Here is a 25850-nt window from a genome sequence, read left to right on the forward strand (position 1 = left end):
TGCCTGTGATATTATTAATAGCTGCTATTTCACTGGCACCTTTTCAAAATGAACTCCATTCCTTATTTTGTAATCAAACTTTATTTAAAGATTTTTCCTGGTATAGCTCCAAGAAGAGGACAATGAACCAAAAAATGATCACCTCTTTTTTTGGGGTGGGGGGGTAGGGAAAGAGGGAGAAGGTCAGTATCCAGGATTAAACTCAATCTAGTCAAAGGGGAGCAAAGACTTGGTAACTGTTGCACTGGGTTATTTTCTAGTTTGAGAGACAATAATCCTATGTCTCTTTCATTCCTACTATGTTTTTATATAAACTGCTGCCCAGGGGGAGAGTGGTGTTGGCATGCCTGGAATGCTTTCCTTCCTCACCTTTGCCTCCTGGACCCCTTAGCTCCTTGCCACGTTTATCTCCTGAGCCCCCCCCCCCCCAACAAGTGACTTCTGATTACCTCAGTTAGAAGTGAATAGAATTAACTTGTAAGACAAGACATCACCTTTCTGAGCACGAAGAACAAACAACAATAATCTGGAAGTTATTAGTGCTTTCCACCAAAATTATATGTAGCAATGGATAAAAAGCTAGAAGACACATACTGTCTATATAACCTTAAAAGTCTCAGTGCTCAAGTCAACTCTCTTAAGATTATAAACTACAGATAAAGTACCAATTTGCAATGGGAGAGGGAATTTACTTACCTGGAAGTTCCCTATACCAATGAAATCACTTTTGGTGGAGGGTCCGGTCTCTATCCCTATTATTTTGTATATGTGTTGTGTTATTCAGTCCTGTCCAACTCTGGTTTGCCATTTCCTTCTCTGGTTCATTTTACAAATGAGGAAACCAAGGCAAACAGCATAAAGTGACTTGCCCAGGGTCACACAACTAGGAATCTGTTACCAGATTTGATCTCAGAAAGACAAATCTTTCTGACTTCAGGTCCTGTACTCTATTCACTGCCCCATAATATAGTTTTTTTAAATTTGTCATTTAATTTATTTTGATTTTTTTTTTATTTTTGCAAGGCAGTGGGGTTAAGTAATTTGTCCAAGGTCACACAGCTAGGTAATGATTAAATGTCTGAGAGTGGGTTTGAACTCAGGACCTTCTGACTCCAGGGTCAGTACTCTGTAATATAGTTGTTGGGGTTTTTTTTTACCTACGATCATGTTGGATCTTCCCCTGACCAACCCTCAGTATATCTGATATAGATAAAAGTAAGCTCCTTGAGGGCAAGAAGACTCTCACTTTGCCAATTTGTATTCACAATGCTACACTCAATGCCAGACATATGTCCTTAATAAATGTTTGTAGGTTGATTTGATTCCCCACAATATATCCTGTGAAATTATTCCTAAAGCAGAGGTGTCCAACCTTTTAATTCTTCTGGGCTACATCACCCAACAAAACCTTGTCAAGGGTCACATATAGAATTTAATTTTTATTTACAACTACAACATAACTCATCTTACCAATAAGAATAATAATAAAATGTAATAATGGAGCACAAATAGACTTTGAGGGCCATAAGTTGGCTTTATTGTCCCCATTCTGCATAGGAGGCAATTGAGGTTCAGAGAAAAGGGCAACTAAGGATGACATAATTAGTTAAGTGTCATAGCAGGATTCAATACAAGACTCTCCATTTCAGGTCTGGTACTCTTCCTACCTTAATGTTTGTCCTTCATTTTCAAAGAAGATCACAACATCAGGGAGGGGATATCATGGCAAGCACGTGAATTGGATTTGAGTGGAGGGCTATGCTAAGTCACCAGCCTCACTTTCTCCTCTAGAGTCATCTGGGTCCAGTGGCCAGATATGAATCAGGATGAGTGGAGATGGCCCTGGAGGTGAGGTAATCAGAGTTAAAAGGACTTGCCCAAGGTCACACAGCTGGTAAGAGTCAAGTGTCTGAGACTGAATTCAAACTCCTATCCTCCTAGCTCCAAGATCAGTGCTCTGCTCAGAGTGAAAACATACTACTCTGCTTCTCTGCATTTCAAGGTGGGAAGAAGGAAAGATAAGCAGAAGGACTAGCTGGCACTTACCACACCAAGAGACTCAGGGTGTGACAGACACACAGCAGGAAACTAAATTATTCTCACATTTACTGGGACCTATGGACACTAGAGTCAGTTATTACCTCTTATAATTTGGTACTTGAAATGCTAACTTTCTTTCCAGCATCCCAAATCCCTTATTAATTTGGAAGCAATTTCAACTTTCATTTTTAAACTTCAAGTTTTACTTTAGAAATAAAGGTCTATTTTCCCATGATTTCTGAAGGTTTTCCAAGACTTAAAAGGAATGAATTAAACTTTGGAAACTTCTTTCTGAACCCCAGAGAGTTGGGTCAATCTTCCCCATGGGCCAGCAAGTCCCTTTGATATTCATAAGTTGTCAGATTGTTTTATCTCTTTTAAGAGATAAGAGCTGAACCATAGCACAATGTTTGAAAGTTAAATTGTAACTAAAATTTATTTCCTTACTGTTTTGCTTTTGTTCCAGCCCCTTTCCCCCTCCCCCAACCCCACCAAATTAAATAGTTGTTTTATGCTTTTTTTTCTAATTTAGCTGGATCTTAATGAGGAAAGTGCAAAAATAAATGGGGGGGGAAACCAAAATTAAAAAAACAAGCATTTAACTTCAAAGATAAATGAGTTGACTTTTCTTCACAGCTCTTCAAAAACACTAACAATATCATTTATATAGTGCTTACTGTTACCCAACAACTTTGTAGTTATTATCTTTTCTGACCCTCACAACAATCCTGGGAAGTAATAGTCTCATTTTCCAGATGAGAAAACTGGGAAAAATAGCTTAAGTGACTTGCCCAGAGGCACATTGCCAGTGAATGACAAATTGGAATTCAGGTCTTCTGAACTCAACACACTGAGCCACCTATTAACTACTAAAAGAAGTGGCCTCTAGAAGGGAAATTATTCTCAGGTTACTGAGGTGATGGGTTCATATTGATGCTCTCTGTCACCAGAAGGATGCTTGATGGGACCCTGGGAGGAGTAGTATTGATTAAGGTCCCTAAATTAGGCTGATAAAATCTCTTTGGAACTGGAAGATTTTCTCATTCCTAAATTTCCATAAGTCGTAGCTATGTTCTTAGGAGGCATCAACCTGCATTGGTGATGATGAAATTGAGGTCAGATATAACAGAGACAGAATTAAAATCCTTTGATCTCTTTTTTTGGTGGGGGGGAGAGGTCTGGAAGGAGGAGGATGCTAATGGGAAAGGAAGAGGAAGGCAAGAGGAGAGGAGTGGGCCAAGGGGCAACAGGCTTGCACATCCAAAGAGGGAGAACTGAACAAAGGAGGACAAGCTGACAGACCCAGCCAAAGAGGCTCTGACAGGAAATAGAAGTGTGGAGAACACTAATGTCTAATTAAAAACCAGGCGAGCTCCCCTGCGGAGCCTTGCCAGCCTCTCTTCTGCCTCAAAGGGCCAATGAGCTGTGCTTGGGTAGCTCCTAAGGCAGTCTTTAGGTAGGCTTTGTAAGACAACCAGCCTTCATTCAAAGAGCCCAGGTCTGCCCTAGTGTTTTCTAGGGGCCCAAACAAAGTAGGAGGGTGAGCTGAGAGAGGATACCATAGAATCTGTGGGTAGTAAATTGGAGCTCCAGGGGAGTATCTGTACCAGTTTCAGGGAATGGGGTACTATTGAGGGGAATTCAGCTTGGGGGGAGCCAGCAAACTCAAGAAAGGAATTAGTAATGCTGGATGCTGTGGTTGAGGATGCTGTTGTTTGTAAGAGAGCTAGCTGAGAGTGGGCACAACTGTAATTCCTGCTCCTGGGAGGGTAGGGCAGGTGGATGCCTAGAGCTCAGGGCTGAAGGTAACTGGGTGTCCATACCAAGTCTGGTACCAATGTGGTGAGCTTCTAGATGGAGAGTGTTTGTGTGAGTTGGGGTGGGGATCAGACTGCTTAAGGAGAGACAAACCAACTCAGGCTAAAAGTATACCTGGCTTTGGAGTCAGGAAGATTCATCTTTCTGAGTTCAAATCTGACCTCAGACACAGACCACCTGTGTGACCTTGGGCAAGTCACTCAACCCTGTTTGCCTCAGTTTCCTCATCTGTAAAATGAGTTAGAAAAGGAGATGGCAGAGCATTCTAGCATCTTTGCTAAGAAAAACCCAGGTGGAGTCATGATGAGTCAGACAAGGCTGGACAACAACAATATCAGAGTGAAGATCTATTCATCCTGCTCCTTCTACAAACAACTGAGCTGAACAATATCATGGCCCAGGATTTTAGAGGTCACTTTTCCTAACCAAAACTTGTCATTTCAGGACTTCTCCCTTCCCATCCCAAGATTGTAAATGTGGGAACAAAAACAATTGCCATCATCTCCACAGAAATAAATTTAGAGATGGAAAGGATTTTTTTTAATTATATAAATATTTGGGGTGGCTAGGTAGCACAGTGGATAGAGCACTGGCCGTGGAGTCAGGAGGACCTGAGTTCAAATACGGCCTCAGACAAATAATTACCTAGCTGTGTGACCTTGGATAAGTCACTTAACCTCACTGCCTTCTTAAAAAATTATATAAATATTTTATTTGTTTACCAATTACATAAAATGGTAGTTGGTAATTTTTTTTTGTTTTATTTGTTTACCAATTACATAAAATGGTAGTTGGTAATCTTTTTTTTTTTTTAGGCTTTTGCAAGGCAAATGGGGTTAAGCGGCTTGCCCAAGGTCACACAGCTAGGTAATTATTAAGTGTCTGAGGCTGGATTTGAACTCAGGTACTCCTGACTCCAAGGCCTGTGCTCTATCCACTGCGCCACCTAGCTGCCCCCAATCATTTTTTTTGCAAGGTTTTGAGATTTACAATTTTTTTTTCTCCCTCCTTCCCTTCTCTCCTCCTTCCCCCCCAATAGAAGGTAATCTGATATAGTCATTTATTTGTCAATGGAAAGGACTTTAGAGCATAAGAACACAGTTTAATTTGTGGAGAGGGAAGTGTCCTGCCTTGAGGTCTCACAGTAAATCAGTACTACTTGACGAAAAAAATACTTACATCTCTAGAACAATGGAAGCAGTGTGGTTCAATGGACAAAAGAATTGGAATCAGGAACGTCTTGGGTTTAAATTCTGTCTCTGATACTTGCTAATAATGGGCAAGTCATTGGATTTCTCTGAACCTCTGTTTCTTCATCTATCAAATGAAAAGGATAATATGCAGATATTCCTAAAGAGCAGACTTCTTACTTCTTAGGTAGGTTTTGAAATTCAAATGAGAAAATGTATGCAAAGAACTCTTTGCTCATCTTAAAGGACTATATCATTGTCAGTTGTTAAAAGTGATTTCTTCACATGATGTAGGTATAGAAGACAGTTTGGTATAGGAAAATTCATGCTGGATCTGGAATAGCAGAATTCTGACTCTGCTTGCTTGCCTTCCACCCGTGTTGACCCCAGGGAAATTGAACCTCTCTGCATTTCAGTTTCCTCATCTAGAAAATGAAGGTGTTTGACTAGATGATGCCCAAGGTCCCTCCCAGTTCTAAATCTCCAAGCCTGTGAATTAGGTTTTACAAATATGAATCCCTACCATTTCACAGATGAGGTTCAAGGAAGGTAAATGTCTTATTCAGTCATATAGCTATCCTGTGCCAGAACCTGCATTCTCAATCCAGTTCTCTTTCCATGACTGTTCTACTTTTCAGGTTTCTAGCATCCTCACCAAGTTGTTGAGACTATCTATTCTTCTTTTGAATTATTCTCTCTCTCTCTCTCTCTCTCTCTCTCTCTCTCTCTCTCTCTCTCTCTCTCTCTCTCTCTCTCTCCATGTGATCTCCACTGACCATTTGATAACAAAATGCAAGTGCTGGTAAATATCCACTAGAGCCCACAATGGATGGATATTTAAGAAGTAATTTCCTCCGAGTCAATGGTCCCACCTAAGAGTTCAGCTGTTAGGGACAGACCCTTTGTGGGGGGGCATAAAGGGAGGGGGAAGATTGATTCTAGTCACCTAGGCTTGCTTTTTTTTCCTAAGGGCCCTTTTTGTTGGGAAAGTAAAAATCTAATAGCAGTTTATGTATTATACATGTAGAACAGGGCTGCCACTGTCGCTTAGCAACCAGTTACAAGTATGTCAGCTGGGGAAGGGACCAGTAAGAGCAACTGGGACCTTGGCACTAGGCCCCAGGTGTGTGATGGCACAGTCACAGGGCACCAGAACATCCCCCAGCCTTTCCTGGGAATCGAGGATAAAAAAACAGGTGTGGGGGAAGGGGAAATGGTGTGTGTGTGTGTGTGTGTGTGTGTGTGTGTGTGTGTGTGTGTGTGTTTTGGGTGTGTGCACATGCACTTGAGAAGACAGAGACAGAGAGAGGTCATCAATGTGGAGTAAGTAAAGTCCAGCAGGATAGATTTTAGCAACTCTTATTAGACATCTCAATTCAAACACTTATTAAATGCCTACTATATATAGAATGTTGTGTTATATAAATGTTTATTGAAGGGTGCATGTCCATGTACAAATAAATATAGTTTAAAATAAAACATGAAAATGTGTCAAGTGCTAGTTTTGGAGGGGGAGGGTAAGAGATGAGGTTCTTAGCAACTGGCAAAATCATGGAAGAGATTGTATTGGATTTTAAAAAGGGTAGGTAGCAAAGAGTGTGTCCGTCATTTGAGTAATGGCCAACCAAGTTATGGTATGCAAATGTAAGGGATAACATTGTTCTTTAAGAAATGATATAGGGGATGGTTTCAGAAAAATCTGGTAAGATTTGTATGAATTGAGGCAGAGTGAAATGATCAGAACCAGAAAAACAATTTATACAATAATTTCATTGTAAAAAAATTTTTTTTTCAAAGCTCTAGGAAATCTGATCTACAATGACGAAGGACCAAAGATAAAGCAAGCTACCTATCTCCTGATAGAGAGGTGATAGACTCAGGATGTAGATTAAGATATATTTTTTTGGAAATAGGTAATGTAGCACTTTATTTTGCTTGACCATGCATGTTTCAAGGACAGGAAACACAAGGAGCCAAGTTAAGTAAATAGATAAGAGATGAGAATAGAAGTAGGTGGGATGTCAGATGAGTTCAATTTGACTCCGGGTGGGTTACTAGGTGAATGTGTTGTTGCTATTCTCTCCTAGGATATCTGGAAACCTTTTCCTCTCCATCAGAGGAGTTGTGTCAGTTGTTGGTTTCTCTCTTACCATATCGGCCTAGCTGAAAAATGAAGCCCCTGAGATTTCCTTTTTCTCAATAGAGGATATTTCTAGACTAGAACCTGGGTCCTTGAATGGATTTCATGTGTTCTATGAACTTAGATGGAAAGAAAATACATTATTTTCACTAATTACTGAATAAAATGTAGGTTTTTTTCATTTATTTAAATGACCCAGCATAGTTGTGTATACTAATAATCCCTAGTTCTAGGGAGGCTAAAACTGTTGGATTACTTGAAGTTAGGAGTCCTAAATTGCCAGTTGGTGTCAGCTAAGGCCAACCCTAACAGGATACCCCCAGGTGGGGGCTAGCTGGTTGCCTAAGGTCAGAACCCAGCAAGGTCATAAATAAAACAGATTAAGGCTTTTATTGTGTTTGGGTGAAAGGTAGCTACTATACATCTAAGCCTGGAGGAGATAAGGGAGATCTGGCAAAACAACAAAAAAACCCAACTCTGAGAAGTCCTTGGACTCTACTTAAAAAGACAAAGAATCCCTTCTCTAGGATTGATCGTGGTTCTCTCACCCTGACTAGGGTTAGTTCTTGTGAACCTATTCCTATACACAAACACAATTTGACTCAGGATGGTTACCAGGTGATTGTGTTGTTGCTATTCTCTCCTAGGACATCTGTGAATGCACACACACACACACACACACACACACACACACATTTAATATAATACTTTAAAGTTTAAAAGAATGAGGCAGAGTAGATTTTAGTCTACTTGCAAATTTTGGAAATTGTGTAATTTTGGAAAAAAAATAAACAGATCATCAAGTTCTTGGAAAGTCCTTGTGATCCTCCTGTGGGGCACTACTACAAAGATCTAGGTGACAGAGCAAAAAAAGAATTCTGAATCTAGAGTCAGGAAGACTGAAGTTCAAATCCAATTTCAGACACTTCCTAGTTGTGTGTCCCTGGCAAGTCACTCAGCCTGTGTCTACTTCAATTCCCTAATTGGTAAAATGGACATAATAATCGCATCTGCCTCCCAAGATTGTTGTGATGATCAAATGAAATAATGTTTTAAAGCACTTTGTAAAATTTAAAGTCCTATGTAAATGCTACTATGATGATGATGATGATGATGATTATCATGATTATACAGACAGTGGATTACAAAGACAAAAATGACAGTTCTACCCTCAAGGAGTTTATAATTTATCTGGGAAAGGAAGGAAGGCAGAAAGAAGGAAAAGAAGCATTTATTAAGCACCTACTATGAGCCATAAAGTGTTCTAAGTGCTTTACAAATATTATTTCATTTGAGCCTTACAAGAACCTGGGAGGGAGGTGCTATTATTATCTTCATTTTACAGATGAGGAAACTGAGGCAGCAGAAGTTGAATGACTTGCCCAAGGTCATACATCAGATGTTATTGACTCTAGATCCAGAGCTCTATCTACTACACTAAAGGGAAAAAGAACCTAAAAGGTGAAAATCAAGAAGACATTTAGATTTTCAGTAACAGGAGGAATTGATAATTGATTGAAAAGATGGAAAGCAAACAAAATAGCTACAGATCATTTTTAAGGGAAGATTAGTGGTCTCATGTAAGAAGATGTTGCTTGAGTTGCCTTGAAGAAAAGAGAGGATTGTACCAGAGAGGAAATGGAGGAGGGGTGTGTGTGTGTGTGTGTGTGTGTGTGTGTGTGTGTGTGTGATCACTTATTGACTTCTATGGCTGTGGATTTAATAACTTCTAAAGTGAGAATAACAACAACAATTTCAGCATTATATAATGCTTTAAAGTTTGCAGAGTACTTATCTTACATTATGCCATTTGAGCCCCACAAAAATCCTGTAAGACAAATCCCCCAGAGAAACTTCCTACCCCAAGGCATTTCTCTGAGGAATTACTGAATGACCATCAAATTATTTTGTGTTTTTAATACCTTTTTTATTTATTTCATTTTTAATTTGTGAAGTAAAACAAATATTTCCATAAGCTAGGACAACATCAACAAAAGATAATTCTACATGCAACTGCAAATCTATTAGGTACAATTTGCTATTCCTTTTACATAAATAATAAAAGTTATAAAATTTTTCATCAAATTATTTTGAATACTCTGAAGTGCTATATGACTGAAAAATATTGTCACTGTAATCTCTGTCCTGATCATTAAGGGAGCAGGCACTATCTGGGGGCTTTCATACTTTCACATGCTCACTTCAAGCTTAGACCTCTCCTGAACACATAAAGTGACAGGGATTTCTTAGAATCTTTAGATCTCAGATGATGGAGTTCACTGTTCCTGGAATGAAACTAGTAGTTCATAGGATCATGAGACCACAGATTTAAAATTGGAAGATATATATATACATATATATATTTACATAATATGCAATATATACACAAAATGACATATATACATATATAAACACACATATACTATACACATACTTATAAAATTATGTTTATATGTAATATTGCAGATTGCATATAATAAAATTATATACAGGATATAATATATAGCAACAGTAAACACCCAGGAACATGTAAAAAGAACTAGAATTCAGGTTTTGATTCACTATAATTTCCTCAATTCAGTCAGATCTGAGAGAATCAGGACTATTGGTTCCCATAAATTGGGACTGTGTAAGTTCTTTCCACTCTTGGTTGATTCCTATCAGGTTTTTAAGTGACAAAGCTATAGAAATTCTTGTCTAAGTCACAGCCCCTTTGGAGGGGTTTCTTTGCTCCCTGGATGGATAGACAAGGTTAAGGATGCTACACAGTCTGCCCCAATTGATACCCAATTCTGATCTTAATCTGCTAGTGAGGACTGTTATCTTGGTTATCTTAAGGATTTCTTGAACCTTCTTACAGAAGGTTCTCCCTTATCTGAAATACACTATTCCTTTGCCTTACATTTCCTTTTTCCTGCCCCTCCTGGGAAGCTCTAAGGCCAGACTCCACCCAGGGAGAAAGGCTCAGCTGTCTCTGTTGCTAAGGCTATTGCCTTAGGCTTCATCTCCCTGACCTGTAAGTGAGTTTCCTTAGGAGCTTTGCAGGAGAAAATGGATCTGGCCCAATTAAGTCAAGGACACTTGCTTTTATTCTCCATCCACTTTAGCAACCTCTGCCCACAGATTTAACATTTCCATCCATCTTAGCACAAATTGGGTCTTGGACTCTCTGGGTGGAGGCAGTAGGGTTTCCTCTCCTCTGGGAAATGGTCAGAAACCGATTTGAACCTTTTTAATCACCACTGCTTTAAACAATCCAACCAGCAACAGCTGACACTGGCCCTTTCCACCTCCACCCCAAATCAGGTTTTTCAACTGGAGCCATTTTTTTTTCCTTAATTGAAGGAGGTTAAAAAAAAATCCGAGTTCTCTGGAGCTCAGAGATAGCTTGGAGTTTCCCAGGACAGCTGACTTAACGTCAAAACTAGCTGTGGCAACTTATTTCAAGTCTCTGGCCCTCAGTTTCCTCATCTGGAAAATAATAATAGCACCGGCTTCAAAATTCAGATGATGGAATGTATGTAAAGCTCTAAGCATGTCTGTGTATATATGTACAAACATTAAGTATGTAAAGTACAAATGTTAGCTTTTAGCTTTTTAAAAAAAAAAGGTCAACCATTTGGAAAGGGAAAGCTTTCTAAAATATACCAGTCCCACCATATGGACCATAGTCTTTTTTCTGATGAATCTGCTATTTATAATTTATTTGTAGCATTATTTTCTATAATAATATTGTGATTTTATATATACCATGTTTATGTATTATGCATTATGCATAATTATATTGTAATTCTATTAAACACTATATACATACAAATCTATTTTTGTTGTTTAATCACTTTTAGTAGTGTCCAACTTTTTTGACCCCTTTGGGATTTTCTTGGCAAAAATACTGGAGTAATTTGCTATTTTCTTCTCCAACTCTTTATAGATGTGGAAACTGAGACCAATAGGGTTAAGTGACTTACCCAAGGTCACACAGAAAGTCCAAGGTCTGGAACTCTATTCATTATACCCCCTAACTGTTCCTATATATTATCTCCTGTATATAATTTTATTATATACAATGTACAATATTACATATAAGCATAATTTTATAAGTATATGTATAGTATATATGTGTTTATATATGTATATATGTCATTGTATGGTATTGCATATTATGTAATTATATGCAAATATATACTATATGAACATTATATATAACCATTTTTAAGATGGTAATAGAGTATTCACTGTAGGTAATTATGATTTATTATATACTTTATGAATATAGAATGTATTATGCATTATATAAATTATTATAATATTATTATAAACCATATGCATATATAATATATTATATATTATATGATCATTTAGATGATGCAGCAGATAGTGTACTGGGGTTTGAGTCAGGAAGAGTCATTTTCCTGGATTCAAATCCCTCCTTAGATACTTACTAGTTGTGTGACATTGGACAAGTTGCTTTATCTCAGTTTTCTCATCTGGAAAATGAGCTAGAAAAGGAAATCACAAACCATTCCAATATCTCTCCAAGAATATACCAAACAGGGTCACAAAGAGTTGGTCATGACTGAAGCTATATTTATTAGAACTAGATGAATATAGTCTATGTAAAATATTTATGTTATATATCCTGTTATAATTTTATTATGTACAACATGCCTAAATTATACAATATAATTGTGTTAAATATGTAATATCTCATAGATTTTTATAATTATGTATCATTTTATTATAGAATATATGGAGAGCCTATATATATGTATTGTACATTATATATTATGTGGTTATACGGTACATTTTGTGGTTTTATTGTATATAAAATACACATATAACATTAAATTAAATATATAATTTTATTATAGTCTATATGTAATATAGTATACAATATAATTATCTGTAATTTCAATGTAGACTAGATGTATAAATATATTATATATGATATAATTATACTATAATTCTTATTACAAAGAATAGATATATATTAGGGTATGTCTAATTTTATTTTATTCCAAATGTTATATAATATTATAAATAATTATAACCTTCATGTATTTGAACTATATTATATTTTAAATATAAACACATTATGATTTTATTATATATTAAATATAATTAAAATTTCATTATATGCTATATATTTTTTCTTTGTTATATATAATGATATTGAAAATAATATTATTTACTAACCATTTTTGATATCCCTAATTATAACCAAGTAATGCTCTTCTTTAATGAGGTAAGTAGAGCTGAGAATCATAGTTTTCCTGAATTACTGACTGTCATTCTGGAGAACTCTTACAGAATACCTAGTCCAATGTCCCCTATAGATGTGGAGACAAAGGCTTAAAAAGATAAATAATTTGTCTGGAAATCCCCTACCCTAAGTATCCCCAGATTTTTGTTGCGTTTTAGTTCATAGGTCTTTGTTTAGATTTTGCCTCTTATGAGAATATCTTATTTGAAGCAGCAAATTCCTCTCACCTTTTTCTAATTTTTGTTATTATTCTCTTCACGACCCCATTTTGGGGTGCTCTTGGCAAAGATATTAAAGTTGTGTGTCACTTTCTCCAGATCATTTTACAGATGAGGAAACTGAGGCAGGTTTCAGAGGGATCTGAGGGACAGAGAGATGGCTCAGTGGGTAGAGTTCTCAGTCTAGAGTCCAGATGATCTGAATTCAAATCCAGCCTCAGACACTTACTAGCTGTGTGACCCTAGATAAGACGCTTAACCTCTGTTCACCTAACTCCTTTGGAAAAGGCAATGGCAAACCTCTCCATTATCTTTGCCAAAAAAATCCCATGAACAGCCTTTAAATGCTATGGTCCACAGATCACAAAGATTTTGACATGACTGAAGATTCAAAAATAACAGACCTTCCAAAGGTCAAATCCCTCTGAAGATAGTACCATCCATTTCCCAGGATCCTCCCATATTTTGATAATGGCTATTTAGTACAGAGTGGAACTATTATCCATAGTCTTTTTACTTTCTTTCCTATGTGGGAAGATTGCCTTCTCTTAGATTTTTTTCAATTAGGACTTCTGTTCATGAAAATGAACACTGTCATTGTGCTAACCTCACTGCATCCCTTTTGGGTAGGGAGTAGAGTAGTAGAAGTAGTCATAGAAGGAAAAGGGTCACAATAAAATACTGAAAAAATACACAGACAAGAACAGAAATAAATTCAAAAGGGGACAAGGACAAACAAGGCAATGTTCTTACTGATTTAAATTTAATACATTTTAAAAAAACAAACTGAACATATTAAATATTTCTCACATATGATCTTTTTATGTATAAGGAATGCTCAAGTTTATTGTTGAAGTTAATAATTTTTTAAAAACTACACTTTTAAAAAAATCCTAGCCATTACCATCTCATATAGTTTCTAAAACCAAATTTTTGCCTTCCTCCAAATTAATTATACTAAAGGCATATCTGTAAATCCAAATTTTGTATATTTTAAAAAATGACAATTTTTTCCTTCTTAAAAGAAACATCATTTTCCTGGGAAAGTCATGATTATATCTCGGGATCCTTAATTTTCATATACCTTCTGCCTCTTCACATAGGCAATTGGTTTGACTTTATAGATTTGGTTTTCTGTTCATTTCCTCCTACATACTGTGCCTACAATTTGGATAAGCTGCCACCAGAAAGAGAGCAGGGTTTTCATTACCCAGTCTTATGAGCTAAGCATCCACCAACATTTCTAATTGAAAAATATAGATTAACATTCTCTTCAACTCAATTACACTTTTTCTCTATAAAAGGAACTTTTAATTAAGACACTATGACATCAATATTAACTAATCACGAATTATTACAAGTTTAAAAGGTGATATACAATTCAGAGGAAATTCTAAAAGCAATCTGGAAATATTAAGAGTAGAAATACAAACACTGAGGTATAATTAGATATCTAGATGCTCCTTAATAGTTATGAATCTAAATTCTCTTTCCCTCTACTGCTTTAAACAGAAGTCTCTCTTCTGTGGTATTTCAAGTCTCAAAGTCTCCAGGAACAGAATTAAATTTCCCCTGTAGCCTTTCTTTCAGCCCTAATAAGAGGGCCTTGCCTTTGATTACTTTCAGTTAATTCCAGAAAAAAACCATTCCCTAAACACTGATTTGGGACTCCTGCATCTTCCTTCCAAAGTCTTAAACAGAAAGAAAAAAGAAAAAAAAAGATTATGACGTCTTATGCCTTTATAGTTATCAATGTGACATTCCTATGGCCATTTTTTTCCAGTCAGATTTTCCTAAATTTGAACATTTCTCTTAAACTTAGGTTAACACTTTGAGGTCCCTAAATGTTGTTATTCCTTATCTCAATCAAATGAGTTGATTTGACTGACTACAGCCATGTCAGAATAGGATATGTTAGTACTCTGTAGAATACTACTTTCTGTTAAGGGATAGAGAGTTAGAAAAACCAAACCCAAATGAAAAATTAACTTTTTTAAAAGTTCCTTTAAAGACATCCCCAAAAAACTGAAGATAGGACAATATTTTCTATTATCAGATTCATGCCATATCCCTCCCCCTCAATTCTGAAAAGCTGAGTTACTTAATGAAATGCTGCAAAATTTCTAAATCAACCAAACTGTTTGTGTGAAAGACCACCTAAAAAGATAATGTGGATATTTTCACTCTGGATACCTGTCAGCATCTACCTTTCATGAATTTTACTGTTCTACCTGTAAATGTTTTAACTTCTTTAATATTCTGTCTGGTATTTATCCACTTTTGAGAAGGCAAAGATATTTGTTCATCTGTCCATCCATCCAACTATCTATCCAACCATTTAGTATCTGTGTACACAGTATTTAATATCTGTGTACACAATACTCTCCTAAGAAGGATACAACGATGTACAATACAAGCCCTGATTCTCAAGGAGTATAAAATATAGTCTAGTGCAGGAATTCCTAACTTTTTTGGTGATGAACTCTTGTGAAATCTACACACCCCTTTCCAGAATAATATATTTTAAAGCATAAAATCAAATATATAGAATTGCAAAGAAAAAAGCAATTTTACTGTATATATTGCATTGTACCAATTTATATTCAAGCATATTGAAATACAGTTATCAAAATGTTTTTAAAAAGTTCATTTTCCTAGGATTAAAACCCCCAGCTCTATTAGCATGAACTGATTTTAATGTAACCAAAGAAAACTTACAACATAGTTGTCTGACATTTAACTATACACATAATTGTTATTTTGTTATGCAGTAATTTTAAGTGGTAAGCAATTCATGTTAAATAGGCACCATATGACTATAATTAGTTTTACTTTTACATAGACAAACCACATTTTCTTCTTGCTTTGTCTGTTTTCTACTATCACAATGTCAGTTTCCCCTAATACCAGGTACAGTTTAATTTTCATAGCACACACATTAAAATGTAAAGTTCTTTTGTCTTCCCAAAAGTCACTGTTGTCTGGGTACATCCTTCTATCCTCCCAACACCTCTTCATACCACCCAAAAAGCTTCAATGATGAGGGCTCTGGACCACCAACTACAGCTTAGAAAAAGCCTGAAACTAGAAGTTCCCAACAATAGGCCCCCAACAAACAAAATTAAATTCTTTAGTTCAGACACACTTACTACCTTGTTGACCTTGGACGAATCACTTTACCCTATTTGCCTCTGTTTCCTCATCTGTAAAATAAACCAAAGATAGAAATGGCAAATACTCCAGTCTATTTGCCAAAAAAAGCCCAAAAGGGATCTTGGAGAGTCAGATTTGACTGAAACAAATCAACAACATCCAAAGCCAAGCCAGTTCCATTCTTCTCTTCCACAAACCCATCCTCCTTAGGAAAGTCTTCCTGAGTCTCTCTAAATTAAGAAGGTGGTAATGGAAAGAGCACTAACTCTGAGGTCAAAGGGCTTTGGTTCAAATCCTACCTCAGATCATTATTACCAATAGGCAAATCCCTCAACTTCCTCAGTTCTCTCATCTTAAAAACTGGGTTGGGGGGGGGCGTTTCTGGAGTCCTTCTGAGATCTATATCAATGGTCTTTCAACCAAAACAGACTTGAGTCCTAAAATAATCAGATTTCAAGGTAAAGGGAGGATTTTTGTCCTCTCTCTCACCCACAAACTATGTAATCAACTGAAACTTAAAGTATTACAATGCAAATGAGATTCTTTTCTTTCTTGAGGCAGAGTTAGACAGCAGTGCCTAAAGTGGGGAGGTGAGAGCAACATTCAAAGCTTCAAAAAGAGCCATGGAACAGAAGCAGTTGGTTAGAGAGCAAACTCAATTTTTTTCCTAACACTTTTTTTTATCAAACTTGTTAAGATTCTCTTTGAGTGAAAGAGAAGCATTGAAGAAAGATTATATGGAACATATAGCAACTTATATAGTTTATAGGGTATATTGAATCTAGCTCTTTTTGATGATAATCATTTTCTAGGTCAAAAAAACACAAGGGGAAAAGTCTGAAAAGCTAAGCTGCACTGTAACACTTATTGTCATTTAGTATTGACATTGTTTTACAATATGTCAATTAATGAGATCAACAACAATCTAAAAGGGTTCAGCCTAACAATCCATACCAGAAAAACCAAGTGGATGAAAAATGCTTCTTGTCAAGACTAATATGCAGTTTGATGAACAGGTAATTCAGCTGGTACATCAGCATATGTCTTGGACAAACATTACCTATGGACTATACTCTGAATACAGAACTTATTGGGAGGGAAAAAGCAGACTGCGTTTAATTTGGAAAATTGTAGAGGCTTTTGACAATCCCAAAACATTTCCTTAAAAAAAAACTTTTTCAGCATCAGTTTTCTATTGCTGATTTTATATGACTATGAATCTGGGAACATCACAATCTCTGATGAATCAAGAATCTAAATTAAAGCACAATGGAAAGACATTTATTGAGTGTAACTATATCAAATTATGTACCATAAATGCATATAATATATTGTCCAGGAAAAATGCAATGAGAAAGGGAGGTGGACCTGGACATATATTGAAATCAAGGGATAACAGGGAGATGTTGCACTGGGAGAATGTTAAAAGATCTTGAAGAAGCCCTCCAGCCCACTTGATAGATTCTTTAAGGAGAATTTATGAGGAGACATGGACAAAAATCACAAAGAATAAAAGATTTGAATGAATTATGATCCACACCAGTGGTGTTTAATAAAAACAGATCCCTGTAGATATAATGAAGACTATCCTTTTGGTGATAACCAATTCTTCTCTTCCACCAAGAACTAAACACAGAGACATAAATATAAGGAGAGGATGAATTTGGGTTAGGTTCATGCAGAACTTCCCAATCATGAAGAGGTCAAAGTACAGTGAAATGGGTTTTTAAAGGAAACACTTTCCTTCTGGGAAGTTCTTAAAAATCAGCAGAGTCATCATCATCTATTGGGATTCTGTCGACAAATTAGTATGGTTTAGACATAGCCATTCCTTAAGGCTCAGGGACTGATTGACTGACCTCTAAGGCCAAAGATAAGAAAGTGTTTCTATCCTTCAAAGTTAACTTTACAATAGCATCTTCATCATACATAGTCCCATTCTCTAGGAATCTTCAAATTTGTCTTTGGACATACTCTTGTCCTGCTCCAATGGAGAAAATGGACAAAGAAATGAAATCTTTCCCCATTTTATATAAAGAGCAACTGAGATATAGAGAAAAAATTTCTAACTTTCAGATCAAATGGATACTGAGTAGGATCAATACTAAAATGGTCTGTCTTTTAAAAATGGTTTTAAATATTATTGATAGTCTCAAAATAAAAAAACAGAAAATAAGAGAAGAGTTCATTCTTGATCCAAAATTGACCTCTTTCCATTATTTTGCTACCCACCTCATCAATCAGTTGATATTTATTAGATATTTATTTTGTACCTTGGCACTGTATTAGATGGTGAAAAAATAAATACTGAAATCAAACCCTCCTGATCCTGAGGAAGGAGGAGAGGAGTATATTATCTCCTGGAGGAGACAATATACAAACATATTTAGCTAGAAGAAGAGATGAAAAATAACTACAAAGTATTTTGAAGGAGAGAGACACTACCACCTGGGAGATCAGGAAAGGATTCATTCATGTAAGGGGTAGCATGTGAACTGAGATTTGAAATGCTCATCAGAAATTCTGAGAAAATTGTTTTTCCTATATGATAGTGAGCCTCATTCAGACATGATTAGACACCAAATTCCAAATATTCTCAAAAAACCAAACCAATGTATTCACTATATTCAAGAGTGTTTATGAGTTTGACCTCAAAGAGAGAAAAGACAAATTAAAACTTTGAGTAAGTAGATGTTACAAAGTCATATATCATTCATTCCTTACCAAATGACAATAACTGCCAAATTGTGAGCTCCATGAAGATGGGATCCTATTTCATTTTTATTTGCCCAACACAGTTCATTGCATTTAGGAAGTAGACATTTAATAAACATCGATTGAATGAATGACTTAATGTTAACCAAACAATGGCGAATACCATTACCTATTTGGAGGCACATACCATGTGAATGGCATCTAGGTGGCTCAGTCGATAAAGAGTCTGGACCTGGAGACAGGAGGATCCGAGTTCAAATTTGGCCTCAGATACTTACTAGCTATGTTAAGTTCTGAGATGGGCAAGTCATCTAACCCTGTTTTTAGATGTTTCCTGATCTACAAAATGAGCTGGAGAAGGAAATGGCAAACCAATGCAATATCTTTGCCAAGAAATGCCCAGATGGGGTTGCAAAGAATCTGATAAGACTAAAATCACTCAACACCACCACCGCTATGAGAATGGCTAATTTGATCCCTCTCTTCAAAGCAGTTCATTATATTCATTGCCAATCATTTCCTTAGTCCTTGTTGACCTGATTTTCTTTAGGAATGCAACAAGCCAGTGATAGATAATCCACATGGTTTTAGCCAGATTCTGAATCTGTATCTGTCTTGACTCTCTCTCATGATGTAGCAATTAAGCTATTTGTTTCCATCCTTGGTTTTGAGACAAATAAAACGAAATCTTCATGCTGCCATTTTGGTTTCACCACTTCCAAAGTACCTCTTCTTGCCAGTTATACTTAAATGAGTGGAGAGCAAAATTGGCCATTAGCTGTTCCCTTTTCCCCTCTGGAAATCACATGATTACCCTGCCCCTAACTGAAAGAAGGGTTCTTTGGGGTTCCCCTCTGTCTGAGGTGAATCTTGGTTCCTCTTTTTTTCAATCTCCTTGTCCTATAACCTATTACAAACAGGGAAATGGATATTCCTCTATCTACATTTTGTATGTAGATAGGGTTTACATACTATCTCCTCCGTTAGACTGTAAGCACCTTGAGAATAGTGATTGTGTTCTACTTTTATTTGAATCCCCAGTGTTTAGGATAGAGTTTAGCACATAGTTGTCGACAGCTACTATTAAGCATTTCATTAATAACTCAATACATCTGATTATCTTAGTCATTCTGGGCTTGATCGTCCATTTGGATTATCTACTTCCTTGATTGTTCCTCTTCCTCCCAGTTATTCATGGATCAAAACAAACATTCTATAAGAAGGAGTTTAAAATAGTTGACCAAAATAGAAAATTTTGTGACCTGTGGATTTCTGGTCTCCTTCATTAGGGCCAATCATGAACATCAATTGAATTTAACAAACATTTATTGATCTCCCATTGTGGACAAGACAAGATGAATAAATGAGATCTATTTATAATAAATGGAATGACTTTTTCTCCATTTGCTTCACAAACAGGAAGGCACCAGATTACACAGAGAACAGAAAAAAGTCAAGCTCACATGGATATCAATTTGCCCAACAAGTATATTCTTCACTAAATAGTGGATAAATAATTTGTCTGTCAATAGAATCCTATTTCCTAATGATAAACATGATTATTTCTGCATGTATGGTTATTACAGCTTTAAAACAAAAAGGGATCTTAGAGATTATCACTTCAACTCCACCTCATTTTATAGATTAGGAGGTTTAAGGAAGGTTAAAGGGATGGGGGAAGGGGAAGAAGCAAGCATTTATTGAGTACCTACTATGTGCCAGACATTTTATAAATATCTCATTTGATCCTCACAACAATCTTGGGAGATAGGAAAATAGTTAATAATGGGAATTATTCCCCATTTTACAGATGAGGAAACTGAAGCAGACAGAAATTAAGAGATTTGTCTGGAGTTGAGGGCAGATTGGAACTCAGGTCTCCCACACTCCAGGGTTAACGCTCTATCCTTTGCCACCTTAGCTACTTTGTTCAAAGCATTATAGGAAATAAGTATTCAAACCTGAATCCTAAGACAGAAAATATTGACTTACACTTAGTCTATATATATAGACTAATGTGTATAAGATGGTCACTATATAATGTAATATATATTCCATTATTTTTATTATGGAAAATTAGAATATGTCTAGAATAGAGAATTTAAGACCTGGGAGAGTTCTTAGAGATCCTCCTTAATTTTGCATATGTGGCATCCCATATCTGGAATGCCCTCCCTCCAAAAGCCTACCCAGGGAATTCCTGTTTCCTTCTGAACATTGCTCAGGTACCCCTTCCTAATGAGTCCTTTGCTGGTGCTCCATTTGTTTGTGATTGTTTCCTCCTGCCATTATTTTTCTATTACTTTGTATATTCTTTGTATTTATATGTTTATATATGTGTGTATTTATATGTGTATATATATATACACACATTATATAGACATAATTGTACATTCAGATATATACATGTAAATATGTGTGTATGTATACTCTTTTGAGGTTAGATATTATTTTAGCAATTTATTTTTTTTACCCTTATGCCTAGCACAGTATCTTGTACATAGTAGGCACTTAACAATTTATTTTGAATTCAACCGAATTACTGGAATGAGAGACTGGGTGACTTACTCAAAGTCATACAGCTATTTAGTAGTATAGCCAGAACTATACTTCTAGATTTGGGGTCTCTGGGCTCTCAGTTCTGTATTTTCTCCAATACCCAATTTCTTTATTTACATTTCTGTGAGCTCTTTTTTGTCAGCCAAATATTAACATGTAAAAGAATTAAAGAAACCATTTTAAGGCACACCAATATTGAAAGAGGGCTTTTGAAATGGAAATAATCTTTTTTTTTAATTTTGTTAATTTGATCAATTTTCTTAAGACCTGGTGGTTGTACCTTGTCCTGGGGTGTGAGTTATGCCCTAAAAGGAGAATTCTTTAAAAAATTGTATTACTTTTTAAAATAAGTTTTCTTAATTGAAAAACTTATCTTTTCAATCATTTTTCCTACCTGTTTTCTCTTAATTTCTCTTTAGTTTTCCATCTCTCACTTATGAATTTTCTAATCTTTCCTACCTCTCTTAGACTCTGTGCTTTTCCCAAGTCAAGGTCACCTTTTAAAGACCCCAGAATTTGGTACCAGCTAGTGAGTCACCTGAATGGGAATTGGAAGATCTGGATACTAGTGCTGGTTCTGTTCACTTATCCTTGTGACCTGGGGCAAGTCACCTTTTTTGGGCCTCATTTTCTTTATCTGTAAAATAAGGGAGTTGGATTGAATACTCTTTCAAGGTCCTTACCCAGTTTATCCTCAATAATCAGTGATCTAAGTAGTTTACAAAGCTTCCACTCAAGCTATGGAATGATGAAATAAGATGAAGATTTTTTTTCAAACTCAGACTAAAAGCCCTTTCCCCTTAGGATATTTCTGCTGCAATATATGTTCATAGGACCATCTTTAGAGTTGGAATTCTCTGTAATTTAACTCCTACATTTTACAGATAAGGAAACTGAGGTTCAGGAAGAGTGACTTGCCCAAGGTTGTCAAGATAGCTGGGTAAGGTTTTGAGCCCACATTCTTTGACTTCTAAAACAGCACTCTTCCCCCAGCAGCACATCACCTCCTTTATACATATGGAAACTCCCCGTCCTCTGAACAACCTAGAACATGGATCCCAGGTAAATAGAATAGATCTCAAGCTGGAAAGAACCTATATACTTACTTCCAATCAGAGAAAAAGAAAGACCAACTCAGTGAAAATGTTATCTGAGTGAAGATGAAAAATTCCACTAATGGAGTTCCTGTCCCTCTGGCAGATGAGTTCTCCCTTAGAAATATCAAATTAAGCCCAAGGAGAAAACACCCAAGTCTTCTATTGATAGCATTTGTAACCATCTCCTGAGTTTCAGTTCCCGGCCTGTGCTCAGACTTTAAATGCATCCAGGAAGCTGAGAGGATAGCAGTCTCTCAGCCCTAAGGCCGCAGACCGCCACACCCACTCTCGGAGCTGTCAGTGTGCTTGGTCCCTCACACAGGCTCAAAATACCAAACAATGTTATCTATGAAGAAGAAAATGGGATCCCTATAAGGATAAGAGTGATACTGGTGATAAGATGTGGAGTTCTGGGAAAGGTTGGGGGTGAGAGTCCCATCTTTTCACATAGTTCATGGATGCTCTTAGCTGAAAGGGGACCACTGGCTCTGTCATGAACAGGACTCTAGCTTGTTTCTTATAAAAGCAACTATACCCTAACATCCAGTTCCCAAATGCTGTGGGCCCTTCACATTCCTTTCTCTGATGTCAAAAACCAAATCAGAAATCAAACTAAGCACTCATCCTACCCATAGCTCCCCCTCCAAAAGGGTCCTAAAAGATCAGAGATGGAGAGAAATACAGAGGTCCACCAGCTTTACCTCTGCAATTTACAGATGAGGAAGGAGGCCCAGAGAGGTTAAGTTACCCAAGGTCACACAGCTAATAGGACCCAGGAGTAGAACCCAAGGGTCCCTAAATCTCAGCCCACTTTCTACACACCCTCAGTCCCCCCCCCAATACCTCTTGCTCCCTTTCTCCTTCTTGTGTCTCCTGAAACTGCCCTTGTCATCCTCCAACAGAAAATTGGCTCTTATAGGCCAAGAGCCAAAGAGAGGGGCAGCCCCTCCTGTGGCACAGCAGGCAAGAGAAGCAGCAGATTCAGCTGGTCATCTCTAGACAGGTCTGGTCCATGGGTTGCTTCCTTCTCTTTTGCCCTCCCAGCCCCCTCCCCTGGAGATGTTTTCTTCTCTGTTATTTATGATGAGAGGTGGCAGGGAGGAATGACATGCTCACACACTTGGTGGAAGGACCAGGGTGTGTCTCCTCTCTCCTTTCTTTGCAGAACCAGAGCAGCACAAATCTCTTGGGAGCACTCTGATTCTCCCCACCTGATGCCCCCTCCCACCCCCCACCCCCCAAAACCCCTCTTCTCCTCCTGCCTTCCTCAGGGCACCTCTAGCCAGAAGCCTGACAGGTAAGAAACAATAAATCTCATCGTCATCACCTAAGGACCCCCCCCCTTCAACCCCCAGAAACAAACACAAGGCTAGGAGAGATGGCCAGTACTACTATGCCCAATCTGAGGTGAGATAGGCAAGAGATTAATGTTGAAGCTACTTCCTCAAACCCCGGTCTCTCCAATCTTCCTGACGGAACAGAAAGATTAGCAAGTTTCTAGGGGTTCCCCCACCTCTTTCCCTGAAACCAATTTTGGCTGGGGTGATATGTGGGGGTGGGAGTGAGGGTGTTAATATTCTTCTCCTTCCCCCTTTTCTCCCATGCCTTGGAGAGCCACGCTTGAGATCCCGGCGGCGCCTGGCCCTGGGGTGGCGGTGCCCCCTCTCCACGTCGGGGCACATCATCAGGCATTTTCGCCTAAGACGCGTCGCCCTCCCCCCATCTTTCCCTTCCCCACACCCCCCAAAGCGGTCCGGGTGCGCCCTGAGCCCAAGCCCTAGAGGCTGGATAAAAGGGATGGGGCTGCCCCAAGCCCACTCCCTTCGGGGTCCCAGCCCAGCCGGTTCCAGAGCGCTCGCAGCCCAAGCTGCCGCACTGTGCAGAGCGGTCAGCAGACCCGGAGTCCATTTCCAGCCTCCAGCCTCCAGCCCTACCAGCCCCCGGCCCTGCCGGCCCCCATCTCCCTGGCCACCCTCGTGCCCGGGGGCCACTCTGAGCGTTTTCTTTCCTTTGTGTATGGGCAGAGGGGGGCTAGGGTGAGGTGCCGGGTGGGGGGAAGTGGGGCCCAAGGGTGAAGGAAGGTGTGCATCACAACTGCAGGGAGGTAGAGGGATGGAAGGTAGAGAATTCAAAGTGGCACCAGACTTCGCTTCCAGCCCTGGTACCTAAGCCGGGTACTCACCGCTTTGCTCCCCCAGGAAGACCAATTTGAATTTTCTCAATGGGTTCCCAAAATCTCCTCCAGCGGACATGGTGTTGGCTCTGGGGTGAAGGGAGAGGAGGAGAAGGAGTAAAAGAGAAGGACTGTGAAGAAGAGGAAAGGAAAGAGGAGGAGGAAGAGGAGGAGGAGGAGGAGGAGGAGGAGGAGGAGGAGGAGGAGGAGGAGGAGGAGGAGGAGGAGGAGGAGGAGGAGGAGGAGGAGGATGAAGAAGAGAGGGAGGCTACGATCTGGAAGGGGGAAGGGCTGGCTGCAAGCGTTCCTGGCTCTGCAGCTTCCCCCTGGTCCCCTGACTCCGGCTGCGTTTTGGAAGGAGGAGGAGGAAGAGGAGGAGGAAGGGCGGAGGAGGATGCGGAGGACGACCCGGGATGCCGCCGGCACGGGCTGCGGGGCTGGGAGGCAGGGCGCGGCGTCCGGAGCGCCGACGGCCAGAGCAGAGGGATGGGGATGCTGAGGCAGTGTGATCTCGGCGAGCCGGGGGCTGGAGCTGCTCCCCTCCCCTCCTCCAGCGCCTGCGCCCTGTCGGTTCTCTCCCATCCTCTCTGATGTCATGCAGGACCGACAAGCCAATGCAGTGCTGCAGGGAGGCTTTGCCTAATGCATCTGAAAGGAGCAGAGGATGGCTGGGTCACTGTCTCCCCAGCCGCCCCTGCTGCCGCCCCTGCTGCCCCCTCTGCTAGAGGGGGCAGGCAGCACGCCTCGGACCTCCGAGCCAGCAGGCTGCCCTGATGCTTCGCCTCCTCACCCCTTTACTGCCTTGCTGCCACCCTCCCCCTTTGGAACCCAGGAAAGCAGCAGAGAGTGGGAGAGAGATATTTATTTCCGACAATGTCAAGCTAAATCTATCTGCATTACTCCAGATCAAAGGGGAAGAAACCCATGAATTAGACACCAATATACACCACAGCTGAGTCCATCTAGGAGAGAAAATGGAGAGAGAGAGAGAGAGAGAGAGAGAGAGAGAGAGAGAGAGAGAGAGAGAGAGAGAGAGAGAGAGAGAGACTGAGGGGAAGAGGTCATTCCTTCTCCTTTTAGATATCTCCAACCTCCACCCTTTTCTCCACACAATGCTGAGGAAAGATAAGGTCACTAGTTAGGAGTATACTGTACAACCTCAAAACCAGAAAACATTTTCATTTGAATCTCAAATAGAGTCACTGGGATGTATGAAAAGTAGGAGGAAGCTAAAAGCTATAAATTCAGTAATACTCAACTCCACCACCCTACAATGTGGCTCACACAAAATTCTATCATCTTTTAGAAAATAATTGGAGTTGGGGTTTCTGAATCCCAGAGTCCAGGTTCTGAGAACTCAAAAGATGATATAGTCCTCTGTCTCTTGCAGCCAAAAGAAATGTTCCCAACCCTTCCCAGAGAGAGAAGAGACAGTGTTTGTCTTTCAAGGTCCCTAGAGGAGATTAAAACGTCTTCTTGGATTG

The 25850-nt window shown here is 38.7% G+C and overlaps 1 protein-coding gene across 1 annotated transcript in view; it reads right to left on the bottom strand.

Annotated features, from left to right (window-relative positions):
• RAB6B (RAB6B, member RAS oncogene family) overlaps positions 1 to 24668 on the bottom strand; it is a 168709-nt gene extending 144041 nt beyond the window's left edge. The window contains exon 1 of the mRNA XM_074214802.1: positions 24376 to 24668. Coding sequence (XP_074070903.1) covers positions 24376 to 24445 — 70 coding nt within the window. The 5' untranslated portion in view covers positions 24446 to 24668. The remainder of the gene's footprint in view (positions 1 to 24375) is intronic.
• Positions 24669 to 25850: the final 1182 nt, after the last annotated feature.

This window comes from Macrotis lagotis, chromosome 1, assembly GCF_037893015.1.
Source record: "Macrotis lagotis isolate mMagLag1 chromosome 1, bilby.v1.9.chrom.fasta, whole genome shotgun sequence".
In the NCBI taxonomy this organism is placed as follows: Eukaryota; Metazoa; Chordata; class Mammalia; order Peramelemorphia; family Peramelidae; genus Macrotis; species Macrotis lagotis.